Below are 18648 nucleotides of genomic sequence, written 5' to 3'. Positions count from 1 at the left end.
ATCAAGAGTGTTTTGGAGATGAAAGTGTGTCGGACAGAGGGTTGACTACGAAGCTGGAAATTGGGTGTGTGATGGATGAGAAAGAAGTTTTCTGGAGTGAGCTGGATAAAGTGGTGCAGAGTGTAGTCAAGAGAGAGAAGGTGGTAACTGGAGTGGACTTCAATGGACATGTTGGTGAAAGGAACTGAGGGGATGAGGTGGTGATAAGTAGGTATAATGTCAAGAAGAGATCAGATGATAGTTGGTTTTGCAAAAAGGATTGACGTGGCTGTGGTGAGTACATATTTTAAGAAGAGGGAAGAACACAGAGTCCTGTACTAAAGTGGAAAAAGATGCACACAGGTGGACCATATCCTATGCAGGAGGGTCAGTCTGAAGGAGATTAGAGACTTCAAAGTGGTGAAAGGAGAAAGCGTAGTTAGGCAGCGTAGGATGGTGGTCTGTAGAATGACGCTGGAGATCAAGAAGAAGAGGAGTGTGAGGGAAGAGGCAAGAATCAAATGGTGGAAGTTAAAAAAGTAAGTGTAAGGTAGAGTTCAGGGAGGAGGTAAGACAGGCACTAGGTGTCAGTAAAGAGTTGCCAGATAGCTGGGAAACTACAGCAGAAGTGGTAAGGGAGGCAACTAGAAGGGTGCTTGGCATGACATCTGTACTGAGAAAGGAAGAGAAAGAAACCTGGTGGTGGAATGGGGTTTGCACAGGAGAGTATACAGAGGAAGAGGTTAGCAAAGAAGAAGAAGTGAGATAGTCCGAGAGATGAAGAAAGTAGACAGGAGTAGAAAGAGATAAGGCATAAGGTGAAGAGAGAGGTGGTGATGGCTAATGATAATGGAAATTGAGTGGTATGAGAGGTTGGACAATAAGAAGAGAGGAAAGGACCTCTACCAACTGAGAGAGTACCTTGAGAGGCTGATGAATGAAGAAAATGACAGCAAGAGAAGGTTGAATGATTTGAAGAAAGCGAACCAGGAAGTACAAACGGATTAGCAAGGAGGAAGTAAGGGCGGCTTTGAAGATGATGAAGAATGGGAAGGCTGTTGATCCAGAGGACATTCCTGTGGAAGTATGGGAGGTGTATACGAGAGATGGAGTTTTTAATCAGATTGTTTAACGCAATTTTGGAAATTGAGAGGATGCCTGAGGAGTGGAGAAGAAATGTACTGGTATCGATTTTTTAAGAATAAGGGTGATGTGCAGAACTGTAGTAACTACAGTGGGATACAAATGATCAATCACAGCATGAAGTTATGGGGAAGAGTACTGGAAGCTAGATTAATAATGTATCCATACTGTAAGTATGGATTCATGCCGGGAAAGAGCATTACAGATGTGATATTAGCTCCGAGAGTGTTCATGGAAAAGTACAGAGAAGGACAGAAGGAGTTGCATTGCGTCTTTGTGGGCCAAGAGAAAGCATATGACAGAGTGCCTAGAGAGGAGTTGTGGTATTCTATGAGGAAGTCAGGAGTGGCAGAGAAGTATGTAAGAGGGGTACAGGATATGTACGAGGGAAGTGTGACAGTGGTGAGGTCTGAAGTGGAAGTGATGGATGCGTTCAAAGTGGGATTACATCAGGGATTGGCTCGGAGCCCTTTCTTATTTACAATGGTGATAAATAGGTTGACAGAAGAAGTTAGACATGATGGTTGCAGATAATGTTGTGATTTGTATTTAATGAAAGTAGGAAGCAGGTTGAAGAGATCAGAGGAATGACCCTGTTGCTGGTTCACCAGTTGTCCTTCGTTGGATCACTTTTGGTTGCCACTAACTGCCCATCAGACTAACGGCACTAACACCATGGAACAGCTGCAGTTTTGGAGATGCTCTGACTTACTCATCTAGTCATCACAATTTGGTCCTTGTCAAAGTCACTAAGATATTTACAAAGGTTTTTGTTCTAAAACCAGTTTTCTTAGTGAAAAGTCAGTTATTGCTGTTGAAACACTTGTTGCTTAAGCAACAATTTTATGCTTTGTTTTACTTGTCTCGTTTATTATGATTTCCCATCCTTAATTGCTAGTTTTAGTCCTAAACAGATGCATTCACCATTTTTAATTGCTTCTCATTGGCAATAAGATGCAAAAGAATCAGTAGTTCTCCATCTAATTTGTTTCAGTCAATACACCTGTGTGTATTAATCGTGAAGGGTTTTAATAAAATATTTGGAAGGAAAGTATTGTGGTGTGCAAAATCTAAGTTTTGTTCTATATTTTCATTATATTTTACTCAAGACAAAAGAGGTGAACTTAAATATACAGTAATCCCTCGCTACATCGCGCTTCGACTTTCGCGGCTTCACTCTATTGCGGATTTTAAATGTAAGCATATCTAAATATATATCACGGATTTTTCCCTGGTTCGTGGATTTCTGTGGACAATTGGTCTTTTAATTTATGGTACATGCTTCCTCAGTTTGTTTGCCCAGTTGATTTCATACAAGGGACGCTATTGGCAGATGGATTAGAAGCTACCCAATCAGAGCATGTATTACATATTAACTAAAACTCCTCAATGATATAAGATATGCTTCCCGCGCGGTGCTTGATTGTTTGCTTTTCTCTCTCTCTCTGACATTCTCTGCGCCTGACGGAGGGGGTGTGAGCAGAGGGGCTGTTTGCTTAGAAGATACGGACGCTCCTCTAAAAAATGGCGCCTTATCGTGGTAAGCCCAAAAGCACGTATTGATTTTTTGATTGTTTGCTTTTCTGTTGCACGCTCTCTCTCTCTCTCTGACATTCTCTGCTCCTGACACGTATTCTTTGAAGAGGAAGATATGTTGGCATTCTTTTAATTGTGAGAATTACAATTGTCATCTCTGTCTTGTCATGGAGCACAGTTTAAACTTTTGACTAAAGGGTGTTATTTCATGTCTAGAGGGCTCTAATAATGTTAACAGTGTGGGAGAGTTTATAAGGGCTTAAAATATATAAAAATAACCATACAAACATATGGTTTCTACTTCATGGATTTTCATCTATCGCGGGGGGTTCTGGAACGGAACCCCCATGATCGAGGAGGGATTACTGTACGTCACTTGCATGGACAGTTAACATCAAAGACAATCTATTTTCCTGAATTGTACCAATATGTGTACCATCCTTTTGAACGGAGCAGGAATTCAGGAGACGTCGTCTCAAGCTGTAGTGATGATTTTATCACCTGTGAAAGGAAAGGCACCAGGACAAAATTGGTTTACGACTTGGGAAAGGAAGTCATGATATGGTTCAAGCTGGATCCGATTACTTTATAACCAGTAAACAGAAGGAGATTCCATGGGACGGGAAATTACAGTTTGAGACAGGAGATTGTTCAAACATTAGAAATTGTATTGCTTAAAAAAAAAAAACGGACATACTCAATGCTGCCCGGGACATTCATTTTTGACGTCTCTTAATTCCTTTCAGTAAGCTTTTTAAAAGACTACACATATCCAGCTTTAACTATCTATCTTATTTGCTACTACTTATTATTGTTCTTTAATAAATACCAACTTGTTTTCATCTTTCTATACTGAGTGATTGAAGTAATGAAGTAAAATTATTTTTTGGAGCACCTGAAGCAGTACGGAAGTGCCATATGATCCAGACTGCAAGGTTTTATTGAATTAAGGAATTGGAGCTCTTTCTCTTAAAGAACAGTGTGTTAACGAATGACATTCACTGGTTGATAAATGACCTATAGACAGAAATGTTGAGCATTTTTATGTTTTGAATATATTCTTGTAGACCAAAGGTAATATTTAAGGTCTGAGATATATCTAAGATGTTGCACATGGTTTGTGCACATGGTAATTAAGCCTCTTAGAGTACTAGGGAAAGTGGACTGTTTGTATTATTCATACAATACTTGACTGGGTTAAAGTGTGGTTAGTGTCTGTGTGTATGTGTATATCTATGTATGTGTGTATTAATTTCAAAGTATGAAAATACAGCAATCCTCTAATGAACCTGGTAAGATCACATAATCCCTACGAAAGGAAATAAGAGTAACCAGAGGGGAATAACATGATAATATAGTGTGGACTATGGCCGGACAGTCAGCCTGGCAAATACCCCCAGGCCGCCAGGTAGAGCTCTCCCTGCAGCAGGGTGGTGCCCTGAATGCCAGCAGGGAATCATGGACAGTGGGGTTTTCCTTTACAGCCCTGTTGTATACCTTGGGGGCCACCAGAGACTTGTACATGCCCTATAACCCGGAAGTATGTCTTAGTCACAGCAACAGGAGGAATGACGTACTTCTGGGATGAAAAGAAGACTTTGGATCTGACCCGGAAGTGCTAGGAAGTCACATGGACTCAGGGTTTGGAAGCACTTCCGGGTTACGGACTATAAAGGACTCTGGGACATCCCAGACGAGTGAGCTGAGCTGGGTGGAAGGGTGGCAACGCGTCTGGGAGTGGAGGATTGTTTATTGATTACTAGCAAAATACCCGCGCTTCGCAGCAGAGAAGTAGTGCGTTAAAGAAGTTATGCAAAAGAAAAGAAAACATTTTAAAAATAACGTAACATGATTGTCAATGTAATTGTTTTGTCACTGTTATGAGTATTGCTGTCATAAAGGATTTGATTATCATTACTTCTTTCAATCAGGTTTGTATTTGGAGGATGTGTTGTGTTCAAGTTACATTCTGTGTTTGTCAACCATTGTAAAAATAATAGGTTTCATTTATCGAAGTGTTCACTACCCAAATCGCTACTTGTGAATCTAAGATGTTTAACAGGGATTCCCGGTATTTACATATGGATTTGCCTGCGAATATTTAGCGGCAGCGTGTCTATGAACTTGTGGAATCGCCTGCGAGTATTTAGCGACAGCGTCTCTATAAAGTTGTGGATTTGCCTGCGAGTATTTAGAGGCAGCGTCTCTATTAAGTTGTGGAACTGCCTGCGAGTATTTAGCGACAGCATGTCTATAAACTTGTGGATTTTTCTGTGAGTATTTGGCGGCAGCGTCACGAAGTTGTTTTCAACTAGTTGCATCAGAAAATGTACCACGACATCTGACACGCCTCCTTTTTACTGTTTTCTCACAGCTTGGATTGCTGCTGTCATAATCGGTTTGAGTTTCATGGTTTGTTTCAATTACATTACAAGTGACATTCGGCATCTGTCAAGCGTTGTAAGCATACAACCGGCTTCATCGATAACTTCACATCCAGCTTTTGAGAGTTTAAACATTGATAAACATCAAAGTGTCCACTACTGAAATTGTCACCTGTGAATCTAAGATGTTTAAGAGGCATTGGCAGTTGTCCAAAGGTGTAAAATATTTGACCATTTTGGTACACTTGAAAGCGACAACCGAATAATTCAGCGGCAGCCATCAACTCACATGCAGAAGTATAGTTGAAGGGTTTAAGCATTTCACTCTTATAGTGCCCCTGTGTAGTATAATTATCTCCTGTACCGTCATCAGTCCACACCTTGAACATGTTCCCGTCATTCAATACATAAGAAACAATGTTCCTCCAGATATCAAGATTGAGCCTGATATGGCTATGCAATATGTAACACAGAGAATGGAAAAGGCAGGCGGCATCTCCGGGCATGGAAACCACTAGGTAAGTGACAGTTCTTTGATCGATAGTGATCACCTCGATAGATATCTCACCACCCAAATCGCTACTCGTGAATCTAAGATGTTTAACAGGCATTCCCGGTATTAATTTGTGGATTTGCCTGCGAATATTTAATGGCAGAGTCTCTAAGAACTTGTGGATTAGCCCGTGAGTATTTAGCGGCAGCGTCTCTATGAACTTGTGGATTTGCCTGCGAGTATTTAGCTGCAGCGTGTCTATTAACTTGTGGATTTTTCTGCGAGTATTTGGCGGCAGCGTCACGAAGTTGTTTCCATCTAGCTGCATCAGAAAATGTACCACAACATTTGACACGTCTCCTTTTTACTGTTTTCTCACAGCTTGGATTGCTGCTGACCGACAGCCTTATATGGGCAGGCAGTCAATTACGTGGGAGGCGTGGGGATGGGGGATGCAATATAGGCAGGCAGCCAACTACGTGGGAGGAATGGTGATAGGGGACGCAACTCTGCCTCACATGGCGACCGAGCCGTAGGCTATGGACGTATATATGTACGTAAGTAGGATTCAGTTATGACCGTTATGCATAGAATTTCGAAGTGAAACCTGCTTAACTTTTGTAAGTAACCTGTAAGGAATGAGCCTGCCAAATTTCAGCCTTCTACCTACACGGGAAGTTGGAGAATTAGTGATGAGTGAGTGAGTGAGTGAGTGAGTCAGTCAGTCAGTGAGGGCTTTGCCTTTTATTAGTATAGATTGGTATTGTGTTTATGAATATAGTGGAGTGGAGGGTGCTTGTGCACTGTATTTGTCCAAATAAAAATTATTATTGGACTTTTACCTGGTTGTCTGGCGTCTAGTCTGAGGGTTCAAGGGGACGACAGCGCCCCCAACCTGTCACAATAGAAACTGAACAGAAAAAAAAAGTTAACGACTAAAAATTACTAATCTGCTTCAGAATGAAGACACTAAGAAGTCATAAACTTACAAAAGATTTTTCATTGGCAAGGAGTGATTTCTAATTAAGCTATCAAGTTGGAACAAAAACCTGAAGCCAATAAGACACTCTAGGACCGACTTTGCCTACCCCTCACCTATATAAATTAACTAGCAAAATACCCGCGCTCTGCGTAGGAGAAGTAGTGTGTTAAAGAAGCAATGAAAAAGAAAAGGAAACATTTTGAAAATAACGTAACATGATTGTCAATGTTATTGTTTTGTCACTGTTGTGAGTGATGAGTGTTGTTGTCATATATATATATATATTTACACACACACACAAACATATATATATACATATCTATACATATACATATACATACACACATACATACACACACATATATACACACAAATACATATATATATTGTCACGCACGCGCGAGTAGGAGGCCGCGGATTGATTCGATAGCACCTGGGAAACCACTGCGCCAGGGAATGGTGGGGTATTAACTTTCTCCCTCTGCTTCCTCATAGAAAAAAAGACCTTCCTGCACCATAGGCCTGGATTGACCGCAGTGCGATACTTCCGCCCTTCCTCCGCCATCTTGCCCTGACGCCATCCTTCCCATCCTCCCTTGCGGTCCTTCCCGGCATTCCTCCACTTCCGGCTCCTCCCCAATAAAATGGCCGCGACGCCAGGAGTCGGCGCCGCGCATTATGAACTATTTTGTTTATGATATTGACCAATTTTGTTTTGTATTTTACAATATACGGGGCCGGAAAACCCCAACACTTGCTACTGTCTCCTCGGTCTTTACAAGTGGCGTAGTCGGCAGGATACAGAGATCCCGGAATGACGGAGGGACAGGACCTGAACACCGTGCTGCAGGAATGAACGCCAACTCCAGGCCCTGCAGAAAGCGCAAGCCGCTACCACCCGGGAGCTGGAGGCCACGAAGGCCAGGTTAGTGGAAGCGCAACGGGCGAGACCAGACCGCCAGGCAGCCGCCTCCTCCTATGGTTCCGGCGGCCCTTCGGAGGACGCCGATGCCTACCTGGGCATGTTTGAGAGGACGGCCACCCGAACGAGTGGCAGCGGTCCAGTGGGCGCCCATCTTGGCGCCATACCTGAAGGGACCAGCTGCTGGCCTATTATGACCTCCCTGAGGAGGAGGCCGCTAATTACGACCTCCTCAAGCCCAAATACTGGCCCGCTACGGCATTAGCCCGGCCAGCAGGCGTCGAATGGCGGAACTGGGTCTTTGACCGAAAAGCCCGCCGCGCCCAGGCGCTCGAAGTTCTGGGGCAAGATGGGCCGCTGGCTACGGCCAGAGAGCCCCGACGGGCGGAAAGTGGTCGAGCGGGTGGCCTGTGAAGGCCTGGTCAACGCGATGCCCAGTTCCCTCGCCCAGCAGGTCCGGGGACACGCCTATCAGAATATGTCGGGCCTCCTCGACGTCCTGGAGCGTCAGTTGGCGGTCCTCCGACTTGGGGGGTCAGAAAAGCCTGCTCGCGGGAACCGACAGGGACGGGCGGCCACCCCGAGCCCCGACGCGCTGCAGAAGCGCCAGCCAGAGCCAGAGAGAGGCCGGGTCCGCGCTGTTTTAAGTGTGGCGAGACCGCCACCTGCTGCCAAACTGCCCCCATCACACGCCCGAGCCTATGGACTGCAGCTGGACATCATCGGAGAGGTATTGTACCCGCCGCATCCCTTGGCGAGTCCGATACGGGAGTGGTGTTGCTAAATGGGCACGCCGTGGTGGCTTTGTTTGATTCCGCAGCAACATTACCATTGTTGCTCGCCGCTTGCCTTACCGCAACAGTGGTTAAAACAGCACTTGTTGGTTACCTGTGTGCATGGGGGGACTAGGTCATATCGTTCCGGCTCACTGCTATGTTACCTGGAAGGGGGAACCAATCCAAATGACGGTCGCTGTGTTACCTGGCCCCCCCTTCCCAGTGATTCTGGGACAAGACTGGTCGAAAAGGATCAGCGGTAAGCCATTCGCCGCTCCCGGGGCCTCGTTGGATCTTGTCATGAGGGGAAAAGGCACCCTCCCGCGCCTCCACGCCGTGCACAAGGGCAGGCCCTATGGGCTGGTGTCTCGGGGACCTTTCCGGCTACGGACCTTGACCCGAAGATTCCGCCGGAGAAGGGACTAGCCAGGAACTCTTCCCGGCCCAGGCCCCAAGACCCTCGCGCCTGGACCATCAATTTCGGTCCACGCCGCCTCCTTTAAGAGGGAGCAGTGGAATGATGACTCCCTGCGCTTTGCCCGGAATGCGATCGTTCTGCCTAACAGCTCAGCAGCGGACGGATCCACACCGCGTGAACCCTTCTTTGTCCTTGAGAACGATCTGTTGTACCGAGTGGCTACCCATGAGGGCGAGGTACGGAAGTTGTTGCTAATTCCGCGGCACCTTCCGGGCGGAGATATGCGAGTTGGCACATGCTCACCTCCTAGGCCCACCTCGGGCCGAAAAACACTGAGAGATAGAGAGGAGCTCCCCAGCCCCGTAGGTCACTCTCCCTTTCGCAAGCACAACTGCCCTTAACCTCGCGAAGAGCTGACCCCAAGCAGCGGCAGGAGTTAGCCCAAACACTCCGAGCCATCCCCGAGGTAGTGAGCGAGTCACCCGGCCGGACCGCGCTGATTGAGCACGATATAGTCACGGAGCCCGGGGTAATCGTCCGGGAGAGGCCCTACCGACTCCCGGAGGCAAAACGCGCAGAGGTCGAACTGGAGGTGAAACGTATGTTGGACATGGACATAATTGAAGAGAGCCATAGTCCCTGGTCCAGCCCTATTGTCCTCGCTCCAAGCCAGACGGCTCCTGGAGGTTCTGTAATGACTTTAGACGTCTGAATCAGATCTCCAAGTTCGATGCCTACCCCATGCCCCGCATTGATGACCTCCTTGAGCGCTGGGTACGGCTCGACATCTGACTACCCTTGACATGACAAAAGGGTATTGGCAAATTCCTTTAACGGCATCCGCAAAGGAGAAAACGGCCTTTAGCACCCCTAGCGGGCACTGGCAGTACAAGGTCCTCCCATTTGGGCTGCACGGGCCCCGCGACCTTCCAACGCCTGGTAGATAGAGTGCTGAAGCCCCACCAGTCCTATAGTGCCGCTTACCTGGATGACGCGTTGTCATCTATTCCGCACCTGGGAGGAGCATCTACTGCAGGTCGCAGCTGTCCTCCTAACACTGGCTAAAGCCGCCTCCGCATAAACCCCCGGAAGTGTTTTTTTGGATTAAAGGAGGCCAAATATTTAGGCTACCTCGTGGGACAAGGACAGGTGCGGCCACAGAGCTCCAAAGTTAAAGACATCTTAGAATGGCCCCGTCCGAGTACCAAGAAACAGGTGCAGGCTTTCTTGGGGCTTGCGGTTACTACCGCCGGTTTGTTCCCGTTTCTCCAAAGAGCAGCACCCTTGACTGACCTGACAAAAGGGCGCCCCTACACGTGGTGTGGACCGACAAAGCAGAACACGCGCTCAGTGACCTAAAGAAGGCCCTAACGCCGGCACCTGTGTTACGGACGCCGATTTTGGGCTCCCGTTTATTCTCCAGACCGACGCTTCGGACACAGGCCTGGGTGCCGTGCTGAGCCAAAGCGTCGATGGTGTCGAGCACCCTGTGATGTACCTTAGCCGGAAACTGATGGACCGGGAGACCCGGTACGCGGCAGTGGAGAGGGAGGCCTTGGCCATTAAGTGGGCAGTGACCCACCTCCGTACTACCTGCTGGGTCGCGAATTCGCTCTGGTGACTGATCACGCTGCACTTCAGTGGATGTCCCTACACAAAGAGTCGAATCCACGGGTCACCAGGTGGTTCCTGGACTTACAGCCGTATAAGTTCACTCTCACTTATCGGCGGGGCACCCTTCAGGCCAATGCCGATGCCCTCTCGATTCACGACCTCTCGGTTAGGTCCGCCCGACCTGACGGTCCTGGGCTAAGGGGGGGATCGTGTCACGCACGCTTGCAGTAGGAGGCCGCGGAGTGATTCGATAGCACCTGGGAAACCACTCGCCGCCAGGGAATGGTGGGTATTAACTTTCTCCCTCTGCTTCCTCATAGAAAAAAGACCTTCCTGCACCATAGGCCTGGATTGACGCGTCGCGATACTTCCGCCCTTCCTCCGCCATCTTGCCCTGACGCCATCCTTCCCATCCTCCCTTGCGGTCCTTCCCGCATTCCTCCACTTCCGCTCCTCCCCAATAAAATGGCCGCGACGCCAGGAGTCGGCGTCGCGCATTATGAACTATTTTGTTTATGATATTGACCCAATTTTGTTTTGTATTTTACAATATACGGGGCCGGAAAACCCCAACACTTGCTACTGTCTCCTCGGTCTTTACAATATACATACACACATACATACATACACACACATATACACACAAATACATATATATATATATATATATACATACACACACACATATATAAACATATATATACATATACATACATATCTACATATATACACACACAGCTATTTCAGATCAGTGCAATACGCTGTTTGTTAAAACGGATGACACCCGCTCTTACGCAAGTCTGCGTGGATATTATGAACTATCGATTTGTTCAAGTTCTATTTAAATTTTAAATAGAAGGAATTTTTATTTAGTCGACAGAAATATCTTTGGTAGGAATGGTAAAAACAGACAGGAATATTATTCCTGAATAAATCAACTCAAACCTTAAACAACTTATAATATTTTGCTCTCCATAAAAATATATCCTGTCTAAATTATACAAGTTAGAAATAAAGTAAACATTAAAAGAACAAACATTCAAATTTCTTTACTCTTATGTAATTTTATATATAAAAATAAACTTAGATTTTAAATATCCCAAAAGATTTTGCTCTCCATAAAAATATATCCTGTCAAAATTATACAAATTCAAATATGAACATGCTGCATAACAAAACCTAGAAATATAAATAAAATGTGTTCCTTTCAGCAATAACAAATCAAATCATTCAGTTGTCTTTGCTCATATGTCATTTTAGAGCTGGACGCCTGGCATCTTTTTGGCAACAGGTTCGTTTCTGTTTGGTGTGAGGTTCTGTGTTGTGGAGATTCTCAGGATGGATTGCAGGTGCTCATCAGTGAGGCGACTCCTGTGTGCTGTTTTGTTAGTCTTTATCACTGAGAAGAGCTTCTCACACAGATATGTGCTACCAAACATGCACAAGGTTCGAGCCGCATGTAGACGGACTTTTTGTTCTTCAAAGTCACCAAAGCGCCGTGCAAACTCAGTGCGCCAGTTTATCAGCAAAGTGCGATTTGGGAACACCGTAGTGACGACTTGGTTTAACATTACTTGGCAACAGGGAAAGTGGGGCAAGTGGTTGTGTCTCCCATAAAAGCAGCTCAATTGAAATCACTTTGTGATTGTGCACGGGTAAAAGCGTCTTATTCAGATTCTTATTTAATTCTTCTGCTTTCTGTATCTTCTGCAGGTCATTTCAGGTTACCCTGATGTTTTGTTTTATAGTGCCGCCTTAGATTAAATTCTGTAATTACAGCCACATTAGCTCCACAAATGAGACACACGGGTTCAGTAAACATATACTCAGCCTCCCATCGGTTTTAAAGGCTCTATTTTCAGAATCAACTTTTCTCTTCAGCATCGTGTGAGCTAGCTTCGCAATAACTTGCAGCATCTTAAGGTAGACTTGATTAACGCGTAACTGTTCGGCAAGGCAGCTGAAGCGCTGCATTATGGGATCTGTAGTTTATTGTGTTACCAGCGCTTCATATACCCGGCTTTAATAACAATAATACAGTATATAAAATGATCTCGGGCGGATATAATTACGCCGGGCGGATGTGGCCCTGCCCTTGAGTTTGACACATATGGACTAAATAGAACTTGAAAAGATATATTTTTTCAAATGTGATCGCAATTCAGATAGAGTTGACGCAAGACTACAGCCTGCATGCCTCAATAAGTCATCCTCCCTCGCTCTTACTTTTTACCGCTCATCTAATGAATACACTGAGTATGGCTTTACCAAAACAATCATTGATGGCTAATAAAGTATCCATTATTCGAGTATGTAGATCGGGTTATATATATATACATATATATATACCCGCGTATCGCAGCGAGAAGTAGTGTGTTAAAAAGCTAGAAAAGAAAAGGGAACATTTTAAAAATAACGTAACATGACTGTCAATATACAGTATTTGTTTTGTGAGTGTTACTGAGTGTTGCTGTCATCAAGGATTTGATTATCATTATTTCTTTCAATCAGGTTCGTATTTGTAGGATGTGTTGTGTTCAAGTTACATTCCGTGTTTGTCAATCGCTGTAAAGATGACAGGTTTCATTCATCGATTCGCTTCTTACTGCATCAATAAACAGCTCGCCTTCTTCTTTATCTGAGACCTGACACACTGCATGCACGGTTTTTTACACTGTCTTCCTTTAGCGGACATTGACTTTTTCCAACGTGTGCTTTGTTTCCGCAGTAGTTGGATTTATGAATATGCTTGTATGTATGAGACGCTTCATATTTTTGCTGCCTTTTCAATTGTGTAATTCGGTTTTGTTCAGCTCTTTGGAACTGTTGCTTTTATCTGTGCACTGCGCCAGTTCACGTGAGCCGCTCGGTGTACATGCATCGAAGGTTCCCAGCTGTGCTGGTGCCATCTCGTGCTATGTCCATGGCTGTATTTAATGTTACCTTAGTCCTGGCACTTAAAACTTTCTCTCGCAGTTTCGCTGAGTTTGTGTCAAACACCACCCTGACCATCTCATCTTCCTCTCCATAAGCACAGTCCTTCACCCGTGAATATTTACCCGTGGCAGTTTGCTATTGGATTGCCGCTGACGGACGGCCTTATATGGGCAGGCACTAAATTACAAACGCCAGCGGCAGCCTGTCTATGAACTTAATTTAAAGTGTAGGGTTTACATCGTGCTTTGTTTCCGAAGTAGCAGAACTCATGAATATGATTGTATATGTCACTCGCTCGCTTCTTATTGTTTCACTGCCTTCTTAATTATATAATGCATGTTTTCTTCAGCGCTTTTTGAGGTCTTCCTGGTTTTCTATGTACTGCGTGATTACGGGAGGCGTGATGATGTCACACTAAACTCCCCCACGGCGTTGAAGCTCATCTCCATTACAGTAAATGGAGAAAAACTGCTTCCAGTTATGACCATTACGCATAGAATTTCGATATAAAACCTGCCCAACTTTTGTAAGGAAGCTGTAAGGAATGAACCTGCCAAATTTCAGCCTTCCACCCACACGGGAAGTTGGAGAATTAGTGATGAGTCAGTGAGTGAGTGAGGGCTTTGCCTTTTATTAGTATAGATAAATAAATGAACAGAATGAATCAGATAGACATATACTACAGAACTGAAGTTAGAAGTGTATTGAAAGAGAGAAGAGGCAAGTTAAACATATTACAATAATCTGTGATGAATAAAAATAAAACCAAGAAAGAAAAAGGTGCTTACTTTGTTCATCTCCTTCTCTAAGCTGCAGTGCTCAAGCGGGATACCTTTTAGGACAGCCTGATGTTGCTCATACCACAATTGGTACTCCTGCACAGTGGCACTGGTATTAGGAATGATGACTTGGCTTATGTTTATGAAGCCCATTTTCATCAGCATTGAAAAGTGCTTAAGGTTTCTGCACCAGAGAAACACACACATATATCACCCTCTGAAGGATAGGACTTTTTCTGTCAGTCATGCTTACATTAAGGACAATGAGAAAAGTAACTGTGTTTAAACTATAATAGGGTTAGCCTCCAATCAACTAAACCTCCTTCATGCATGCACTTTCTATTGTGTTTTCCTCTTCTTTCTTCCAATTAACTCATGTAGGAGTTATCCACAAAATGAGGGACTTTATATATTCACATTACAAATAAATTAAAAAAGTGTCTTGTAGCCAGTTCCCCCAAACTGTTTCCTTCACTGACTAGCATACTCACGTTTCCATACAGTCTTTCACAATAACATTGGCCCGGAAGCCCAGGACTGCAAATACCACCAATGATGCAAGAACTGAAGTCATGAAGTTGATGAAGGAGACAAGGATGGCATCAAAGTGGCAATTATTGTTGTGGCTATTGTAGCTGGAATAAGCAATCACACTGCCAAAACCAAGGCCAAGGGCAAAGAACACCTGTGTTGCTGCCTGCCGCCACACTTGTACATCACCCCATATCTGCAACTAAGAAAGAAAAAATATTCAATAGAGGCTCGAGAAACTCAATCTGGAGGCATAGTAATATAGATCTTTCATAGGATATTATTTCACATAGGTCTTGAAAGACAAAGGGGTCAAGGAACTAGTCTGTGACATATGACTTTCAAAACTGTTAAGTCTGTGTGATCATGAAGGTCATAGAGATGGTCTGCCAAATGAGTCATACCAGACACACATGGAGCGGAACAGAGGTTTTAAAAAAAAAAAAAAGGACCAGAAAGTACAGAATAAAGCAGGGGCAATTTATCAGATAGCCACTCTGGAGAATTGCTGTGGTGTAGCTATGTGTCACATGTAGTTTCACTTGCCCATGATAATGGAACATAATTGTTAATGCCTTAGAAAAATAATCCCCTCTAATAATCAGGTAAAATAAAGAGTGATTGTTAACCTCTAGTAACACAAATTTAATGCACAGAATTTGTATTCTGCTTTTGAACAAAGCTATGCACCCTTGCACCTTTGTGGTACTTACCCGTGGATAGAACATATAGCGAATTCCATCAGCAGCACCTTCCAAAAGGAGCCCTCTGACTAGGAAGCAGAAAAGTACCACATAGGGGAAAACTGAACTGAAATACATGACCTGAAAAAACAATTAAATTTTATATAATGGGAAGGAATATAGATGGTACTGGAAGACAGGTTAACAGGCACACTAATGGCAAGTCAGCAGGCCAACCTTTCCAGAAGACTTAATGCCTTTAATCATGGCCAAGCAGACAATGACCCAGGCGGCAAAGAGGCACCCAATCATGATGGGATTAAAAGAACCAGTATCATCAATGGAGTCTGTGATGTCCAAGGCCTGGCGGTACCAGAAGTATGTGGTTGGTGAGCTCTGGGTGCATTCAGGAACTGAAAAACAAAAACAAATAAAATAAAAATAAACAAACTGCACTCCAGTGCTGTGAGATGCTCTGAAAGTTCGCTCTGTGGGAATTATTGGATGGCAGAACATAGGTACACAGTAAAGAATGACAGGTGTGCACATATGAAGGTTTAAGCGAGTATGTGTACATCCTTTTATGTTACATAAATGAATGTGCACAGGACAGTTAATGTGTAAATATGGTAAGCCTGCCTGTGTGCAAGTGCGAGTGAAGATAGAATTCTAAGGTCTCCAAGATGTGAACTCCAAAACTTCAATTAAATTAGGTTCATTTGACATAGAAATGTGTTGAGCTAAACAGTCTCTTCAATTCAGAAATATTCTTAGGTACGTAAGCAAGAATGATGTTTGTGCATGAATAAGATAACTCAAATGTCTAAGTATGAGATGGAGTGCAAGCATGCACGATGAAGGGAACAAATATGCACGAGTGGTAACAGTTGTTTGTGTAAATAAATTCAAAATTATGCAAGTGTCTCAGTATGCATGGAGCTGTAAGTGAGCACAACTTTGTTTAAGTTTGTGTGCTCAGTTTGAAAATATTTTAGAACACTTACCCTGATTACTGCTGTTGGCCATACTTGGGCAAGAATCCCAAGGCAGAGGGTACTGGAAGGAGTTTCCCAAGTAGAAGAGGCTCCAGGCAATAATAACATTATAGTAGAGTGCCACAAAGGAGCACACCTGGAACAGAAAAGATGTGTGGGTTTACTTGCCAGCCACTTCATAATTAGAGGAAATGTTTCTTAACACTAGAATTACCAGAGCCTACGAAAAAACTTGTAGATCCAGCCCACCTTAAATCCGTTCGCACCTCTCCGGCAGTGTCTTTTGTCCTTTAAATGTGCCGATAAAGACAAGCAGAAAGCAGCATACTATTCCATCCCCCCCACCACCGCAGAATGTGCACAAAGTTCTCCCAGCTCATGCCTTGATTGATTATCTGGGAGTTAAGTGCTGGAGTTTTAGAGTGGAAATAATAGATTGTTATTTGGAACACATGCATTTCTTGTCTGTTCCATTTCTGCAATAATCTGTGTAAACACATTGTTAAAACAGTAACTTTTTCATATTTTAGTAGTAAATGACAAGATGTTGGCATAAACTATACAATGTGTGAAGCCTGAAGTCCAAAGATCAAATAAACACTTTCACAAAAGGTTCAAGGAAAAGACAACAGCTTCCGTGGCGTAGCGGTAAGATTTGCTAACTTGTAATCAAGTCCCCGGTTCGATCCTAACTGCCTCCTATATTGTCTTTATCGGCACATTTACAGGACAAAAGACGCTGACGGAGAGGTGCGAACGGATTTAACGTGGGCCGGATGTACAAGTTTTTTCGTAGGCTCTGGTAATTCTAGTGTTAATAAAACAGGACAAGTATCAATTTTCTCTTCAGAGGAAGGTGGCCTAATATCCTTCATAGGCTACATAATGGTAAGGCGCAAAATATGCTCAATTTACCACACAGCTTGCAAATCCAATGCCTGCCAAGCGGGGGCTTATGTGTTTCCATACACCAATGCTGCCCTGACGAATGCTCTGACCCGCCGCAAGCTCAAGGAAAAACAATGGGATTCCAATGATGATCAACAGCAAGAAGTACAGCAACAAGAAAGCTCCTGGGGAAAGAGGGGCACCAGTGAGAGTGAAACAGCAAACACAAGTCAGCAACTAGTGTATCATGAATCCATCTCCAGTTAGGCTATCGTCTTATAAGCAAAAAAGCCAGGATGTTAACACTCACCTCCCCCGTTCTGGTGGCACAGGTACGGAAAACGCCAAACATTGCCAAGTCCAACCGAGAAGCCAACCTGTGCAAGGATGTACTGCATTTTGTTTCCCCATGTTGGCCGGGTACTTGGAGCATCATATACAGGCAATGTGCCATCAGATGTGTCAGCTATCAAGCCAGTGCTGGATTCTGCCAAGCCTAGCCCAACCCCTTCCTCTACTGGGCACCGGCTCTTCTCCATCAGACTTCAAATCAATCAGGGCCACCTCAATGTTAAAAGAATCATGTCAAGTATATTAGGCTTAAAGGTATCCGTTAGTTAAATCAAAAAGGAATACACTTTAATGAATAATTTTTCAAAACATATGTTTGATTAAATCTGAAGACCAAAACGCGAGGTCTTTCAGCAACGCCCTCATATAATGTAGGCAGAACTCTTTGCCTTTCAAAGACAATGAAAAAAGTAGGACCTAAAAATTGCCCTGTATTGATCATAAAAGAAAGTGATTTTCTTTTTTATTAAACAGAACATAAGCAATATATTGATTTTAATCAAAAGAAAACACATTTCATAGGGAGTTAAAAATTCCTGAGCCTGAAATATTTGGCCAAGAGTAGTTTAAACTGGATCAGAGGTTATTAAAAACTACAATAACTGAAACATGAAAATAAATTTGTCCAAAACAACTATATTATAAAAGTATGTAAACAATAAACATATGTAAAGTGCTGAACACCTTTCCAAGAACGTATCCTTTAAGCATGTCAAGTGCTTTATTTTGCTACGACAAATGAATATTTACTGCAGTAACTAAAATAACAAACATTTTCATGTTAGACAGATTTGTAAACAATGAGCAAAATGTATGCCCTTAAACAGTACACAGTCTAATATTTCCCCATTTTTTTAAGATCATAAATAAAACCCTGAGGAAGACCTAAACTACTCTTGATCATGGTATTGTCTTTTCTCCAGTAGATTAGGATTAGAATACTGCCCTCTGCTCCGAAGAAAGTGCACTTCAGGTCAAGCCACACACACACACAAGCAAAATAGCCAGGATGTTAACACTCACCAGTGGAAAGCCAGAGACAAGCAGACACAAGGAGTGTAGACAAACTCCACACAGACAGTTCCTATGCTGGAAGTAAGGAACTACAGAGATAGGGGGACATTAATTTTTACAGAAGCTCAATAAGGAAAATGCAAAGTTGACTCCTTCACTCACTCACTCAGAAAAAAACAAAAAAAGTCCTCTAAGAAAGGATATTTTCATATATTAATATTTA

The 18648-nt window shown here is 43.7% G+C and overlaps 1 protein-coding gene across 6 annotated transcripts in view; it reads right to left on the bottom strand.

Annotated features, from left to right (window-relative positions):
- slc6a16a (solute carrier family 6 member 16a) overlaps positions 1-18648 on the bottom strand; it is a 45280-nt gene that overhangs the window by 8809 nt on the left and 17823 nt on the right. For all 6 annotated transcript variants that reach the window (XM_039776228.1, XM_039776224.1, XM_039776229.1 and 3 more), the window contains 7 exons: positions 17371-17624; positions 17088-17245; positions 16182-16308; positions 15415-15590; positions 15208-15318; positions 14455-14696; positions 13973-14147 (listed from right to left, as the gene is read on the bottom strand). In XM_039776228.1, the coding sequence (XP_039632162.1) occupies positions 13973-14147; positions 14455-14696; positions 15208-15318; positions 15415-15590; positions 16182-16308; positions 17088-17245; positions 17371-17599 (1218 nt within the window). In that variant the 5' untranslated portion in view covers positions 17600-17624. The remainder of the gene's footprint in view (positions 1-13972; positions 14148-14454; positions 14697-15207; positions 15319-15414; positions 15591-16181; positions 16309-17087; positions 17246-17370; positions 17625-18648) is intronic.

Source organism: Polypterus senegalus, chromosome 13 (genome assembly GCF_016835505.1).
Source record: "Polypterus senegalus isolate Bchr_013 chromosome 13, ASM1683550v1, whole genome shotgun sequence".
In the NCBI taxonomy this organism is placed as follows: domain Eukaryota; kingdom Metazoa; phylum Chordata; class Cladistia; order Polypteriformes; family Polypteridae; genus Polypterus; species Polypterus senegalus.
Note: the sequence above shows the minus strand (reverse complement) of the source record. Positions and strands in the feature narration are given on the sequence as shown.